Source organism: Megalobrama amblycephala, linkage group LG16 (assembly GCF_018812025.1).
Source record: "Megalobrama amblycephala isolate DHTTF-2021 linkage group LG16, ASM1881202v1, whole genome shotgun sequence".
Lineage (NCBI taxonomy): Eukaryota > Metazoa > Chordata > Actinopteri > Cypriniformes > Xenocyprididae > Megalobrama > Megalobrama amblycephala.
The window spans coordinates 19,952,058-19,970,006 of NC_063059.1; the positions used below are offsets into that span (position 1 = coordinate 19,952,058).

The 17,949-nt window shown below is 36.9% G+C and overlaps 1 protein-coding gene across 1 annotated transcript; it reads right to left on the bottom strand.

The window, feature by feature from the left end:
* Positions 1 to 3,301: 3,301 nt before the first annotated feature.
* gpr55a (G protein-coupled receptor 55a) lies at positions 3,302 to 13,298 on the bottom strand. The gene is given in 3 exon segments (XM_048161995.1): positions 3,302 to 3,923; positions 3,926 to 4,822; positions 12,824 to 13,298. Coding segments are annotated over 3 exon segments (1,062 nt in total). The 5' UTR covers positions 12,891 to 13,298; the 3' UTR covers positions 3,302 to 3,825.
* Between the last annotated feature and the right edge of the window lie 4,651 nt (positions 13,299 to 17,949).

The window sequence follows — 17,949 nt, forward strand, 5'->3', positions numbered from 1 at the left end:
TATAATGATGAATATTGTCTGTACCTCTCACAACTCACCATGTACCTAAATCCAGGGTCCGAGCGTCAACATCTTGATGGATGGAGATATGCTACTGACTATCAGTCTATGCGTGGAAAATTACTAATTTTGTCTATTTTTCTTAGCCAATCATAATCGGTTAGTTAACCTGAGGTAATGAGTAGCCTCTGTTAGAGTATAATTGCTGTGGAAATGTGGATGCACGCAGAGCGGCCTACGAACACCTTGTGGGCTTGAAGCTGGCTTCTGCTGATGAAACTGCAAACTATTCTTCAGTAAAATTTCTTCAATTTATTTATAACTCTGACTCCGGGTCTTCATTCATCATATCTGGTCTTTTGGGTCTTTAACTGTAAAATTCCCCTACACCTACTAGCTTGGTCTCCTTCCTTTAATGACGCAAAGACAAACAGATCTAATTTCCCGCGGAAACCCACCAGTACCGATTTTATTAGAAAACATTATTAGAGGCTTACCATTGTGAATCGGGCTAATGTAAGGAGATTGTTTTGAACACTTACTGGTTATGTACTTGCTCAGAAATTGATTTTGGATTATTTTGAACCAAAAACAGTTACGGACTACGGCTTTAAGTACACATAAAATTCACCCCAACCATTATCTTTAAAGGTTGTGTTAGAATTTGTTAGAAAAATCTTCTTGCAAATTGTAAAATTTCTGTTTCACACTAAGTATAGACTTTCTACCTGCATACTCCTTTATATGTATGTACTTTACTGCCAAATATCAAATGATTGTTTTGGACAGCAAATATAATCATAAATATATGGTTAATAAATAGTACATTAATAAATCTAACAGATTATAACAGACTTTGCTGAACAGTTCAACCTTTCAGCTTTAAGAGAATGAATGTTAGTGTGGTTGTGTTGTGCTCAAACAAAACCACTGGTGGAAAAAAAAAAAAGAAGACATTTTTGAACTTTTGCATTGAGTGTCCATGTGACACCTAACATGTTACCACAGCTAAAAATAAGTGTTCGTGAGGTTTATATTCTACAGATCAGGATGATCTCTTGTAGCCACACTGGAAATCATCTTGAGAAAGGAAGCTAAATGAATATGCCTCAGATGGTTCACACATATTTTAATACAAAGTCTTGTTTATTGTAATAAATAACATGAGTATCAAACAGACAAAGAGAGTCGGTGACAACAGAACATGAGAAGTACAGATTCTGAACACTCCAGTGCTGCACAAGGAACTGTAGCTAAAGCTAATAATTTACAATAATACATTAGAGTCAAGCTACACTTTTATAAAAGGACTCGGCTACATTAAAGCAGCATAACATTTTAAAATTATAAAACAGATGGAAGTTATATGCTATTAATAATCAGAGCACCTTGTGTAGAAAAACAAAACACATTCAGTCAGGGTTACAGCATTAAACTCGATTTGAAATAAAAAACCAACAAATGTAGTGTTTTGTCAAACTTCCCTGCTATAAAACAAGACACTCCCTATCAGTTGCATTTAACCTTTACTCTCTCGCAACACATTTCTAGGCAGATTTCAATCAAATGCTTCTGCTTTAGAACAGGAACCTTTGACATCAACTTTACTTTATTCTATTGTAGGAATGTAGCGTTAAAGTTAATCATTACTTTAAACATGAACACTGTCACTGAACTCACTTCAGTGAGCTATAAACATCGTTGGCTGACATGGAAATAATTGAAGCAGAAGGTCGTCCTCTGCTGGTGACAAGAGGAACATGAGAGCTTGGACCAAACAAATCAAGAAAACAGCTAAAAATTCCTAAAACAGGTTTTCATAATCAGGTTTTAAAATATTCTCTTGGATTAAATCAGTTGAAACAGTATTTTATATTTTGCACAAGCAAAATGTAATCTACAAACAGGACCTTTGTTGCATTGCGACATTTTCAGGACAAAAGGGGCACGAAATATTGACAGCTAGCGGTTAAAATGGGTACTGCAGTTCAAATTCAAAATATTGGAGAGGGTTGTTTTCCCGCCCCTCCTCCTCAGACTCGACGCTCACGAGGGGTTGCCAGATTGAGGACACTCAACTGCGATCTCAGACACAGTTTGTCTGCTGACTTTCTTATCTGCATTACGCTGTCTGTTTTTTCGTCACCCGGGGTGTAGAAATACTTTTGGGTAAAGTGGTAACGTTAGTGAGTGGACAGAATGACACAGACCAAAACAAAAGCAGACATTCCGACACAGAGCGCATATTTTAAAGTAAAATAACTGGCTGTCGTTTTTCAGAGAAACAAGTATTTGAACTTAGCATGTTTCCTAATCTCTGCAAACGTATTATGGTATTATTATGCTTTAGTATAGTGAAAAAACAAAATTATTCTTAAATGGTTATTCTCAATCTCATCACTGTAATACATGTAGGCTAATTTGTAATTGTTGATTAATCTGATTAATGCTTTTTGTAATGTTTTTAAATAAAATAATTTTTAAAATGAATTAAAGGCAGTATAACATGCTTTTGATGTATAAATAAAAATAATTTCTATTTATTTTTCTAATATTCCTGGTAATTTTAATGTTACAGTAAGGAGAATGAGACATTTGCATTACAGTAATGAGAATTGGAGGGTAAAATTAACTTAACTGTCTTGAAAATAATCTCACAATGCAAAAAACTAGAGAGTACCAATATAGTAGACTCAACAAAAATATACTTTCATTTTATTATTATTTTTGGGGTAAAATGTGACCCAGTCCGGACACATCTTTTGTTCAAAGAAGGCGTTTGTTAAAGGGATAGTTCACCCAAAAATGAAAATTTGATGTTTATCTGCTTACCCCCAGGGCATCCAAGATGTAGGTGACTTTGTTTCTTCAGTAGAACACAAATCTCTTACCGTTGCCGTCTGTCAGTCGTATAATGCGAGTGAATGGGAACACAATCAATAAGAGTTGAAAAAGCTTGCACAGACAAATCCAAATGAAACCTTGCAGCTCGTGATGACACACTGATGTCCTAAAACACGAAACCGAACAGTATATCATTTTTTACCTCTAATACACCACTATGTCCAACTGCGTTCAACACTCGGTTAGTGAGGTCTGATCACGCTCTGACAACGGAAGTAATGTCTCGTGCTTATACTTCAATGAGTGCTAGACATTACTTCGTCGTCAAGTCGTCATTAAGTCGTCACGAGCAGCAGGGTTTAATTTGGATTTGTCTATGCAAGTTTTTTCGACTCTTATTGATTGAGTTCCCATTCACTCGCATTATTTGACTGACAGACAGCAGCGTTTGCAGTTAAAAATTATCATTTGTGTTTTTTCTACTGAAGAAACAAAGTCACCTACATCTTGGATGGGCTGGGGGTAAGCAGATAAACATCAAATTTTCATTTTTAGGTGAACTATCCCTTTAAGTAAACATCAAATTTACTCTAAAATATTGTATATCATGGTTTATATAAGCTATAAATAGAAGTGTTATGTGATTTAAAAAAAAAACTGATAATAATAATAAAAATACAGCTAAATTTTGTTTTTACAGGTGTTTTACTTGTATTTTGAACTTCATTGCGTTGTGTTTTAGGGTTAACGGAAATGTCCGTGAAATTACTGTCCTGGTAATTTTCTACCAGTAGACTACATTATCTGTTTTTTACAGATTTTTTTTTTTTTTTTTTTACAGTGTATACAGTACTTCAGTATCCACTGGCACACTCAGCTCATCCATATGAACATGTCTGTGTCTTACTGTCTACCATTTTCCTTTGCTGTGTAGGATTAATCATCCTAGAATGTCAGCCTTCTTGAATTTCCTGTAGGTCTTTATGTAAAATCAGTAACCACACATATTTCCATCTTTTCAGTGTCTGTGGATGTACCATTATGCATTTCGCCAAATAACATGTGACTCTTTGAACCCGTATGCGCATCTCTCTGGAGCGTATAGCCATTCTCCTCTCTCGCTTTGCAGACTCCAGGTTCTCTTTAAGAATGAAGTAGTAACATGCGCCATCTGCCAAGATGTTCACGTTACTAATACACATGCTTATGTGAACAAAATAGCGCAGTTTATCGATGGTGTTTGAGTTCAGATTGCTTGTCTTGGCATGGAAGTAAATCAACGCCGCTATGTGGTAAGGAATGAAGCATGTGAGGAAGACCACCAGGTTGCTGAGGACGATCTTCATGCTCTTGTTGTTGCGCAGTTTGGCATCGCCTGGATTGCGTGCCCTCAGGTGGTGCAGAATCTGCACCACGCGCACAGAGCAGAACACCATCAACACGACGCTGCTGCAAAACACTGTCTCCATAGAGACCAGAATCCATCTTTTTGACCAAGTTCCGTTGGAGAAATCCTGGAAGCAGTAAGTTACATTTGATTTATCGTGAAGTTTGTAGATGGGGGTGCTGGATCCGAATACCACCATCCACATGACCAGGCACACGAGCACTGCCTTGCGTGGAGATCGCAAACGGCGCGCAGCAAATGGAAACTGAAGAGCGATGTATCGGTCAGCCGCGATGCAAACGCTCAGCATTATGCTGCCGTAGATGTTGACGTAGAGCAGGCTCTCCAGCAGGGAGCAGAAATAATTACCAAGAGTCCAGGGCTTCTTGTATGCATGTATCTTAAAGGGCAGAGACAGCATCAGCAGGCAGTCGTTGATGATCAGGTTGATGAGGTAAACCATGGATTCGCTCAAGTGTCGAACACGAGAGAGCAGCAGCCACAGAGCAGCCAGGTTCAGGGGGAGGCCGAAAACCAGAATGGGCACGTACACACACCACTGGACCCAACACACCCAGTCACAGCTGTCTGCTTTGGAGAAAGAGAAAAAGAGATGTTATCCCAGCTAACCGGGAACTTTCTCAGAACTTTGGCAAGGTTCTCTCAAAGTCAAGAATAGTGTTGCACGATATACCGAAAATATACGATATACCACGATATACTAGAAAAATAACTGCTTTTAAAAACGGTCCGGTTCTTCATTTTATTAGTACCGGTACTTTGAGTGCCAGCTGTATTTCCTAAATTGCGACAGCAGGGGGCAGTGTGCGTGCATCGCGCTGCTTCTAAGGCACATTGAGTGCATGTTTATTCATCTCAACTGCGCAACGGCTTTTATGGTGATGAAACGAGAGGTATGGTTGCAAATACAGGTGCTCTTGCAGACCGTCCACAAATTGTTGAGAAAGCAGATGCACAAAGCAAAATATGGCATTATTTTGCTTACATTGCCGACAGTCAGGGCAAGCCCACGGACACCACAAAGCCCGTCTGCAAAATATGTTACAAAATAACGCAAGCGAAGGGAGTCAAAAGCATCTTGCTGTCAAACATCCCGATTTGTACAAAGAATTTAAAGAGCCGCAGGTTAGTGTTATACCAGCATTATGTTTATGCTTTCAAACATTAACTTATTTACTTTGCATTATTTACTTTTCCTGCTGTTTTAGGTTTTTGCCATAGTATCGTTTAAGTATTGTTATCGTGATATTTATGTTGGGTATCGTATCGAAGTCAAAATTTTGGTATCGTGACAACACTAGTCAAGAACATTCATCTAGAAACATTAAAAGAGCTTTTGTTCAAAGTTATCTGGTCTTTAATAACATTCTCAAAATATTACCACAATTTTTTTCTGAAATGTTTTATTTGGACATTCGTCTAACATTTTTTAAATGTTACAACAGGTGAAAAAACATTTCTATAATATACTTAAAGTGCTCTATTTTCGTGCACTAATTTTGTACACTAATTTTGTACTTAATATACTAAAAATTCATCTTTAGTACTTCTTAAGATCATCTTAAGAACATCTAAGTGTACTCAACTGTGCTATTTTGAGACAGCATTAAATATGAACTAAAATGTGCTTTTAATACACTATCTCTGTATTTAAAAAATTTGTTTAGTTACCACTTGTACACTATGGGTTCAAATGTACTATAAGTGGCATCTATATACATTTTTTTAAATACAGAGATAGTATATTATTATATTATTTAAGTATATTATAGAAATGTATTTTTTTTTTTCACCTGGGTACTTGTTTCTGAATGTTGAAAGCCACTCAAAAGCAGGGCTTGACATTAACTTTTTTTGCTCACCAGTCACTGTGGCTAGTGGGGTTTTTTTGACATCGATACCATAGAAAAAAAAACTGCCATATAAATATATCTCACAATTTGGCAGCAGAGATATATATATATATATATATATTAGGCTGCTGTCACTTTAAGACCTGACACATGGAGGCATCTTTATTCACATGCACTTCACTCAGCTGATATCATGTATCTATTCTGTGTAAAATGATTATTGGGAGCATTTCATATATTTAAATATCGATATGTATAAAAAAATAGATATTTTTGACAAATATGTATATATTATATATAAATTTCAACCCGCCAAGGTGGCTAGTAGGAGGGACTGCATTACACACCACTGCTGAAGTGTTAATGTCAAGCCCTGCTCAAAAGTAACATTCCCATAATTGTTCGAGAGTGACAGTAAAGACATTTATAATGTTATAAAAGATTTCTATTTCAAATAAATGCTGTTCTTTTGAGCTTTCTATTCATCAAATAATTCTGAAAAAAATGGTTTTGGTCATGGTTTCCACAAAAATATTAAGCAGCACAACTGTTTTCAGAATTGATAATAATCAGAAATGTTTCTTGTGCAGCAAATCATCAGAATGATTTCTGAAGGATCATGTGACACTGAAGACTGGAGTAATGATGCTGAAAATTCAGCTTTGTATCACAGGGATAAATTAGATTTTAAAATATATTAAAATAGAAAACTGTTATTTTAAATTGTAATAATATTTCACTCTATTACTGTTTTTAAGTGCAGCCTTGGTAACAAAAAAAAAAAAACATTAGTCCCCCTGTAGTCAATTATTTTATTTTATCACCAAATGACATATTTAAAAAAAAAAAAATTCAAGTGAAAAAAAATTCTTCATGCCTTAAAATAGCTTGAATGTTGCCTCATTTAATATACACGGATCAATGAATATGCAAATTAGCCCCGCCTCCACTCGCTCACACCAGCCCGGAGAGTCTACTGTTGCTATAGTGATGAGCAATTTGTTGTTTGTTTTGTGGATATTTAAGAAAAAAACTTGCTTCGCTTTGTATATTCAGTTTAACAGCTGTGCAACTGAACTGCTGATATTTTCTGACGCTTAAATTGTTTTAAATTATGAATTGGTAAAACGCCTTCGCAAAATGGTCTGAATCCATGTGCATTCGTTTGAACTGCTCTCTCACTGAATCACCAGAAGCGATTTCTCAGTAAAACAGACAGTATCGAGAGAACAAGCAGCCGTTTTCCTCTGTGAACATGCTAAATGGATGTTTGACAATTTCGTTGCTTTTTTGGAGTTTTCAGATTTAAAAAAAAACATTCAGATGAAATCTTGTATGCGCCCGTGCCTTCTCCATTCATGAAATAAATGCACATCCTTGAATGAGCGAGCGCGTATTTCCAGCGTATTTAATTGAACTTATCAGGTAGGCTAATATCTATGGTTTGGTCCATTCCAGAGGCCAAAATCAGAATTTATAATGGACTGAATAGCTCTCTCAGAACTTGACGTGCGATTCCACACTGACTGACATATGCACATGAATCACGGTCACACGCTCAGAACAATATTGTTTTAGCTATGTTTTATAGTATTAAAATATTTCGAAGGACAAAAACATGAACTTTATTGGCTTTACTTCAAGTCAGCTGTCACTTTACTTTGGCATGAGCCCCTGTGCGCTTGCACACTTGGCACAGCCCTTGCAACGGTTCTGTCATTAATAAATATGAATTACTATAGATAGCCTTTTGCTTGACTACGTTATCAAACAGCTAATAATGTGTTGCTAATGTTACACACACCGTTCCCTACTATCAGTATCCTTACAAACGCTTTGAACAACTCAGAACGTCAGTGGAGAAAGGCATATAGTTCATCATAACATCGTAATAGACTCACTATATTGATAAATCTACACAATTTTTCATATAAAAAAAATTAAAAAATACCTGGTTAACCTGGCTTCTCTCAAGATTTTCCTGCTTCAGAGCAGTCATAGTTAAAGGTTAGTTCACCCAAAAATTAAAATTATGTCATTAATGACTCACCCTCATGTCGTTCCAAACCCGTAAGACCTCCGTTCATCTTCAGAACACAGTTTAAGATATTTTAGATTTAGTCCGAGAGCTTTCTGTCCCTCCATTGAAAATGTATGTACGGTATACTGTCCATGTCCAGAAAGGTAATAAAAACATCATCAAAGTAGTCCATGTGACATCAGTGGGTTAGTTAGAGTTTTTTGAAGCATCGAAAATACATTTTGGTCCAAAAATAACAAAAACTACGACTTTATTCAGCATTGTATTCTCTTCCGGAATCCTTTCCATTGAATTGATTCCATAGAATTGATTCCATTGAATCCTTTCATCTGTCGGCGTTGGTAATGCACTTTTATGTCTCCATGGTTGTTTTTGGCGATTAGGACATTCGCGACATTTTGAAGCATCGAAAATACATTTCGGTCCAAAAATAACAAAAACTACGACTTTATTCAGCATTGTATTCTCTTCCGGGTCTGTTGTCAATCCGCATTCATGACTCGGCGGCTTCTTCTTCTTCTTCTTTCCTGTTTTACGGTGGTTGGCATCCAGCATATTGGTGCATTACTGCCCCCTTCTGCTCCGGAGTGTGGTTCACGACTCCGCAGTGACGCTGCTGATGTAAGACGCTGCTGACATGTTATCCGGTGCGCCCGAGCTTCGTTTACAGTCTGAGGGAGACGCACGCTGTATTTAAGCTATTCTACATTGTTTGTATTTTGGTATTGCTATATTTTTTAAAATGGTGCGTAAGTGTGCATGTCGCAGATGTCCTAATCACCAAAAACAACCATGGAGACGTAAAAGTGCATTACCAACGCCGACAGATGAAAGGATTCAATGGAATCAGTTCAATGGAAAGGATTCCAGAAGAGAATACAATGCTGAATAAAGTCATAGTTTTTGTTATTTTTGGACCAAAATGTATTTTCGATGCTTCAAATACTTCTAACTAACCCACTAATGTCACATGGACTACCTTGATGATGTTTTTATTACCTTTCTGGACATGGACAGTATACCGTACATACATTTTCAATGGAGGGACAGAAAGCTCTCGGACTAAATCTAAAATATCTTAAACTGTGTTCCGAAGATCAACGGAGGTCTTACGGCTTTGGAACGACATGAGGGTGAGTCATTAATGACATAATTTTCATTTTTGGGTGAACTAACCCTTTAATGATATGCTAAAGCCTGCCGGCACATTGTTGTGATTGGTTACAAGGTAGTCTGTGACGTCACAAACACCACCGATTTCAAACCGCAGGTTTTTGGTTTACTGCAGTTTTCAAACATAAAATACTCAGCAGTGGTGTTGACATGAATTTGCACATGGTTTGTCTTAAAGCATATTAAAAACACTACATAGACATAACCAACATTAAAAACTTGATTTTCACCCCAGGGGGTCTTTAAAAAATCTTAATGACCCCAAACTTTTGAACAGTATGAGTCAAATTTGACAACTTTGTTGCTATGACAATGCAAGTCCATAGCCCTAAAAATCTGTAAAAATGTTTTTAACAGAAGAGTTACATACATTAAAGGAAGAGTTAATGTAGGTGTTTTTTTTTTTTTTAATTAATAAAATATAAAATAAACATCACATCTGCTTTTAAATCCTCCAAAAATGCCCATTGTAGTGCAAAGAAGCACAAACATTTTGCCAAACATCTACTTTTGTGTTCCACAAAGAACATCACTCATACAGATTTGCAACAACAGGTGAATTATCTGACGGCAGAATTGTCATCTTTTTTCAGAAGAAGATTACTGTTTGTGGAAAACCCTACTGAAACCTCACAAGTGAGACACTCTTTTTCAACATATTGCTTATTTGAATTGCTTATGCCATTTGAAAAGTCCAAAAATGACGACAGATCCTGTTTGAACAAAGAGGCCTCCGTATAGCATATTTATACTCCCATACTTATATTCGGCTCAGGTGTTTCTAATTTTTACTGCCACCTACAAGACAACCAAAACAAAAAGAAAAGAAAGAAACACCCACACACCATATCAGTACCATAAATAGAGCTTCACAAGTTCACACTTACAGATAGAAATCAGATAAAGACTTGTATTTGGTGGAGAGGAGAGGGCACCGAGCACAGTATTTTGGCTCAAACCCAGAGTAATGCCCCCATATCCCTGGCTGTGATAGAAACCAGCCAAGAGTGAGGAGTATAGGCCTCCTCTCCTGCTGATCGGATCATTTGAACATGTAATAAAAAACATCATTTATTGTAAACAAGATGGTACTTGTTGCTTTTTACACTTGATGCAAAGAGTATCTTCCACTATTTATACTGCAATTTCCATCTGCCTATTTTACACTTAGTGAAAACAGCCACTGCCAACTTATATAATAGGGGGAAATGTAAATGTATGAAGATGCTGTAACTGGTATGTGATGTTTATAATTAATTATTTGCTGATCACTTCAATAGTTTTGTGGAATGAATTACAAGTTTTTGGACATGGATTACTAAAAATGCAAATATTCAGTGTAGTGACGCCTCATCGTACAGATCATATTTACATTAATACAAACACAACTGCACCAAAATCTTCTGCCTTCAAAAATTGTCTATTATATCTCATTGTTCATATAGCTCATTGTTGTATAGCAGACTTTATGAATTAATTATGGACCCACACTGTACCACATTATACAGTTTTCATTATCTTTCATGAACAAATATTGGATGACTGTGGGATGCTGGTTTATATTTCAACATGTTGATTGTTCTCCTATAAGCAAACTTCTATGGGTACGGCTTCATTAAAGTCTAAAAAACTGTTGAAACACAAGTGTCTGTCATTAATATTTAGACATATGAAAGAAATCAAATGGAAACCGAGGGGGGGGGGGGGGGGGGGTGGATGTATGTACACAGCTATGAAACGGCACATGTGACAGAACAAAATATATGTACACTAGTGACATCATGGTTTTAGTTTACTCACGTTTGCCGGAACTAGTGCCGGTGTCCTGACCAACCAATCAGAATGGTCTACCCACACTATATTTCTGCCGATTTTTTATGATAAGTGTTTGAGGTTTGCCTTGGTTTTAGCACATCCTGATATGTATTTCCTGCTTACATTTTAAACACATTTACCAAGTTGATATTACTAAGAATTCTTTGTGTCATATGATACACTCTAAAGAGAAATGGTTCTAAACAGTACCAAATTTGGGTTCTTCTGCTTGTAACAGTAGCAGAACCCATTTGAAAGTTAAAATTTGTAGACATTTTAAGAAAGAAATCATTTACCTGTTGAGAGTGTAATTGAATGGCTAAGCTCCAGAAAACAAGTAATGATGTGGCTTTGACAGTTACAGATTTGAAAAACAAAAAGGCGGGAAAAAAGAACCCTAAACTCTAACACAAAGAACCATTTCAGCAAGTAAAGGTGTATATAGGCTATATTCAAAAAGTTACTTCATTTCAATAGCCTACTTTAGACATTATATACTTTGCAAGTACAATTAAGTCTCATTTAGTATTAGTAGACTGTTAGGTTAAGGTTAGGTGTTAGGGTTCAGTTTAGTAGAATAAGTTGACTAGTTGAATGTCTGTTGTGGCGTCATCAAAATAAAGTGTTAGCAGATATTAAGCAGACAGCCTACTAATACACTAAGTTGACATGTATTGCAAAGTTACTTATAGTTAGTAGAATGTCTAAAGTGGACTATCAAAATAACATTTATATGCATTTGCATGGTTAACTAATGTTACAATTCAAGTTAAAAATATTTGAACATAGAATTATTGAATTATCCTCTGAGTAAACTTCCAACCCTGAGGTATAGAGATGAAACTCTTATTTCATCTAAAACAAACAATGTATGGAAATACATGCAAATAGCCTTAGGCTGGAGTAACCACATCCGTGTATCTTTATTACAATACAGAATTATCACTGAGAAACTGGTCAGCTTGTATATGTGATTTAAAGATCTCATTATAAATAGGTAAAATAGATCAATCTTCTGACTAAAACTTAATATTCAAAAGGGCTGCTTTCCATTCGAACACTAGATATTGGTCAACTGTCTCCAGAAGTAGGTTAGATCTGATCAAACACCAGTCGCTGGAAATTCTCTGATGATACAGTGGAAGGCGGCAAATGGAAATGTGGTCTCCCTGGGATTTTTTCTTTCAGTTTTTCTTTTTCTGCTATTCTAAATTTATTCGTTAACCACATTAAACATGAAAACTTTGTTTATTACCACTTTGAAATAGTAACTGATGAAGAAAATCGAGTTGAAACTCATAAAAATCAAGTAGAAATAACAGAAATTGTCACAAGATAGTAGGCTAGTAATGATGACAATATTTTCTTAACTGAAGTCGTTTGAACCAAAATAAACGATTAAAAATACACTGTACAAGTTGACACTGTACAAACCTCAAACATTTCCTCCAGTTGGTTGCCTTAAACTTTTAAGTTTTCTCAGCTTTAATTTTTTACAGTGTACGTGGGTCACATTTTTATTTTCTAGCAACTAATTAGGCATATCAAGTTTTTAATTGTAATAAAAATAAACCCGAAACAACATGCCCTTGATATTATTATTATCGTACAGATAACACTTATTTCAGCGGAAACTGCGGTTATCATGGTACATTGTTATAATGAACACCAGACGCGCCAGTTACTCACATGTATAGTTGGAGTTCATTCCCACAGCCAGTGAATTATTTGTTCGCTGGTGTCCGCTGTTATCCATACTTCAAGGCAAGTTCTTGATCCTCACGATTGTTGATGTGTGGAAACTGCCGCTGAAGCATTGCGTGAGGTCTGTCTGTTGGATGAGTGAGTTCTGTTTCTTTTGTTTCCGCTGCAGACCATCTGAACTCTGCAGTCAGACAGAAACTGGTAAGATATCTGTCAAAAGAGAAACTACTGTTACGCGCGCTCACGCGCCAGCCTCAACTGCGCTCATGGTGAGTTTGTTGGTTTAGTGAAATGAGAAACCGAACAATTAGCCCACCTACACACCCCAATGCATAAAGTCGTTTTGACACATACGGGCTTTGAAATGTCAAAGTCGGGGAGCCCACATACAAGAGACCTTCTCATAACTGTGTCAAACATTCTGGCAAGGTTCTCAAAAGTTTAAGAACATTCTTCTAGTGAGAACGTTTGTTCTCAGTTATCTTCTATCTAATTTACATCATTCATGGAATGTTTTAAACACTAGACTATTAAAAAGACTAAACTTTTCAGCTTTACAGAAACAAACAAATAGGTAACAACAGTGTGGGATTATTAATTGTACAAAAACACCAACATTTACAGGCAATTTTGTACAAAAACACGTTAAAGACAACATTTACAGTACCTTGAACGCATTTAACCCTGTTATCTTCACTGTTTGTGGACGGAGCCTCGAGATCTGCGGTAGGCTACGCCACTGCTTGCGCAAACCAGACAGGAAGATAAATAAAGAGAGTGTGTGAAATGGCACTGGTAAAGTAATGGTAAAGACCGAATTCATTTTCACTTCATTCTAATGAGGAACATTTAACTTTTTCTCACGGCAGCAACACATGAATGGACAACAGCAGCCTGCAATGTGCTCCTGCAAAGTACCAAACCCACTGATCTAGGCCTATAGGCTATGAATGTCATTTTTTAGAGATCAGTGACCAAACCTCAACACTAGGTGACGACAGATCTCAAGTTCCGCTTTTAATGGCTTGCAAAACCATTGCTGTGTCCTAATTTTCCTTCTTACCATGCCCTAAAAGTAGGTATGTAGAGCTTACTGTTTTTGTGAAGAAAAAGTACATACATTTGAGTGTGTTTACAGAATAATAGGCTCTGGGACATACTCTGGGACATACTACTTCATCATAATTGCATCTTTAACGGACCGCTCTTGTCTCTGCACTTATGTGCATCTGTTTAAACTGCCCTGTCAATCATCTTGTCACAGTTAAAATCCTTCACATTCCATTGAATTTATTTTCCTACCGAATCTGAGAGATATGTAAAAGCACATTGATCTGCCAGTCGGGTCTTTCATGTGTTCGCATAATGATGAATTTAGTTCACCCAAAAATGAAAATTATGTAATTTATTACTCACCCTCATGTCGTTCCACACCCGTAAGACCTTCGTTAATCTTCAGAACACAAATTGTTTTTGATCAAATCCGATGGCTCAGTGAGGCCTCCATAGACAGCAATAAAACTCCCTTTTTCAATGCCCAGAAAGCTACTAAAAACATATTTAAAACAGTTCATGTGACTACAGTGTTTCAACCTTAATATTATAAAGTGACGAGAATACTTTTTGTGCGGCAAAAATAACAAAATAACGACTTTATTCTACAATATCCAATGAAGGGCAATTTCAAAACACTGCTTCACGAAGCTTCAAATCATAGGTCTTACGGATGTGGAACGATATGAGGGTGAATAATAAATGACATTATTTTAATTTTTGGGTGAACTAACCCTTTAATGACCAAACATATCTTTATAAAAGTTCACAATGCTGTTGCAGATGAAATATGATGTGGATAACACTGAATAAATAGCCTATATTTTTATCAGGTTAGATAACTCAAAACCTTTATTTAAACCTTTCTACTTAAAGGGATCACCCAAAAATGAAAGTGATCACATGATTTACTCAGGTGTATATTCAAACGAACACAATCAGAGATATATTTAAAAATATCCTTAGTCCTCCTAGGTTTATAATGGTTGTGAATGGGTGGCCGCGTTTTGAAGTCAAAAATAATGTATCCATCCATAAAATATACACATGCGATTTCTTTACTTGCAGTTTACGTGAACTTTGTGTGTTTTTGACATAACCTTGTGTGTATTTGACAGTTTAAGCCCAATAACACGTGAAAGAAAACTTAGTTTGATACTCACAGGCCGTCCGACATCCAGCTTTTAGTGTGCTCAGAAAACCATATATCAGAAGTTTAAAGTGGAACTCAGTAAGATTTGCAAAGCTCCCCCTACAGGTTCCTTCAGTGAATCACACTGTCGTAAATACAATGACTACAACGCTCACCAGCGCAGTAGTTTTGCAAATACAGTACAAGAAATCTCGATGGAGGTGGGTCATTTTCGAAATTGTCTTATAAAGTCATAATATATACATTGTTTTTGAATTACCGTAAAGCATTTTGTCACTCTCGTGTGAACGTGAACATGAGGCGAGATTGTGTCGGGTCGGCGAAGCTCAACTTGCAAGTGCTGTATTCTGGCGTAGACGTGCCAGAGGGGGTTAGTGCACGCCTCAAACACACCACTACAAGTCAATTAACCATCGTAAGGAGTTAGAAAACTATTTATGAAGGTAAAAAAAGTTACTTAGTTCTGCTTTAAACTGTTATGGATTTAAAGGGTTCATGCAAAAATTTAAATTCTATCTGTAATTACTCACCCGCAAGACCTTCGTTCATCTTCGGAACACAAATTAAGATATTTATGATGAAATCCGAGCAACGAAATTACCACATTCAAGGTCTAGAGAAGTAGTAAAGGCATCGTGTAAATAGTCAACGTGACTATTTAAGTTCAACCTTAATGTTATGAAGCGACGAGAATATTTTTTTTGCGCAAAAACAAAACAAAAATAATGACTTTATTCAAGAATTTTTCCTCTTCCCTGTCAGTCTCCTACCCAGTTGACGCAGTGAACGCAGTGCAGAGCTTCCGAACATTGTCCGAACATCGGCAAATACAGGGTCGACATTCTGACATTAAGGCCAGAATACACCAAGCCGACGCCGACGAACTAGTGGCGACGAAAGCAGACTGCGGGGTTGGCTCACGTCGGCAGCGTCTGTGTCTAAAGTTGGCCTGACACACCAAACCGACGCTAGACAGCCGACAGCCAAGTAGCACGTCAGTTTTGCGCCTGCGTGAGATGAAATGCCTTTCCGAACCAGCAGGCGGCAGTAGCTGAATAGCCAATCAGAATGATCAGATGGTCCGATGGACCGGCGAGCTCCGACGCCGATTCAACATTTTGAATCGGCCGAAAAAAAGCCGCCGAGGACCAACTTCAGCTGACGGTGCGGAACGCACTGAGAAAACTTAGTCGGCCGACGAAGAAAAACTGCCAGGCGGTCAACCATCGGCTTGGTGTGTTCCTGCCTTTAACTTTCATGATGATGAAGAACCACAATGTCACATTAGTGTAGCCGTGATAGAGATGATAATCAAAACCAAACAGATGTTTTGTTAGTTTTTGGCAGAGTATCTGAGGTACGAGCTGTACAGGCTCCACCCTCTTCTGGAAAGCGGGGTGGGGAGCAGTAGCTCTTCTGCATTTAAAGATACTTGCACGAAAGCAGCATGTTTTTCCTTCCACTCAAAATGGGCACATGGTATAATAAATGATGATAAGAATTTACAACATACTATAATAAATGATCTGTGGATATTTTGAGCTGAAACTTCACAGACACGTTCTACAGACACCTGAGACTTATATTGTATCTTGTAAAAAGGGGCATAATAGGTCCCTTTTAAAGGGTTAGTTCACCCAAAAATGAAAATAATGTCATTTATTACTCACCCTCATGCCATTCCACACCCATAAGACCTTTGTTAATCTTCAAAACGCAAATTAAGATAATTTTGTTTATCAAAACATCATTTTGTTTGATAAATCCGATCAGTGAGGCCTGTATAGGGAGCAATGACATTTCCTCTCTCAAGATCCATTAATGTACTAAAAACATATTTAAATCAGTACATGTGAGTACAGTGGTTCAATATTAATATTATAAAGCGACGAGAATATTTTTGGTGCGCAAAAAAAAACAAAATCATGACTTATTTAGTGATGGCCGATTTCAAAACACTGCTTCATAATGCTTCAGAGCATTATGGTTCGTTATTATGGTTCGAAGTGCCAAAGTCATGTGATTTCAGCAGTTTGGCGGTTTGACAAGCGATCCGAATCATGATTCGACACAGAAGAATCATAATGCTCCGAAGCTTTGCTTTATAATATTAATATTGAACCACTGTACTCACATGAACTGATTTAAATATGTTTTTAGTACATTAATGGATCTTGAGAAAGGAAATGTCATTGCTGGCTATGAAGGCCTCACGGAGCCATCGGATTTCAACAAAAATATCTTAATTTGTGTTCCGAAGATGAATGAATGGAACGGCATGAGGGCGAGTAATAAATGACGTTATTTTCATTTTTTGGGTGAACTAACCCTTTAAGATTCTTTTAAATATACCAATTAAAATGTACTACAGGTTTTTTTCAGGTATTTACAACTTTATTAAAATTATGCGAAACAAAATGACAAATGTTTGCTTTCATGATCCGTCACATAGGGCTATTTGCATTTTGCAAGCTTTCAGGCGGAATCTCTTGAGTGAGAAAAAGCTTACAGGCTTCCGTACGTTATCCACCCTCGATGACTTCTGTAATCTTTAACGGTTCGATTCTCTCAAGCCTGCACTTGATCCTCGATATCAAGAACCAGGTACTTTCATGAGTTCTCTGTACTTACATTCTTGAGTATTGGAACCGGGCTTTGATGGTTGATGATGATGTAGTGTACAAGAACGCATATTGGGAAGCGGTAATTCCTCGTCCAATGAAATGGGTTGTGGGCCATATTAGTCATTAGGCTGCAGCTAACGATTAATTTGATAATCGATTAGTTTGGCCGATTATTTTTTAGATTAATCAGATAAAAATCCTAATTTTATTTATTTTTATTTTATAAAAAAAAAAAAGCACACTATTGCCCATCCTGCCCAAAGTACTTCAAACAAATGTGC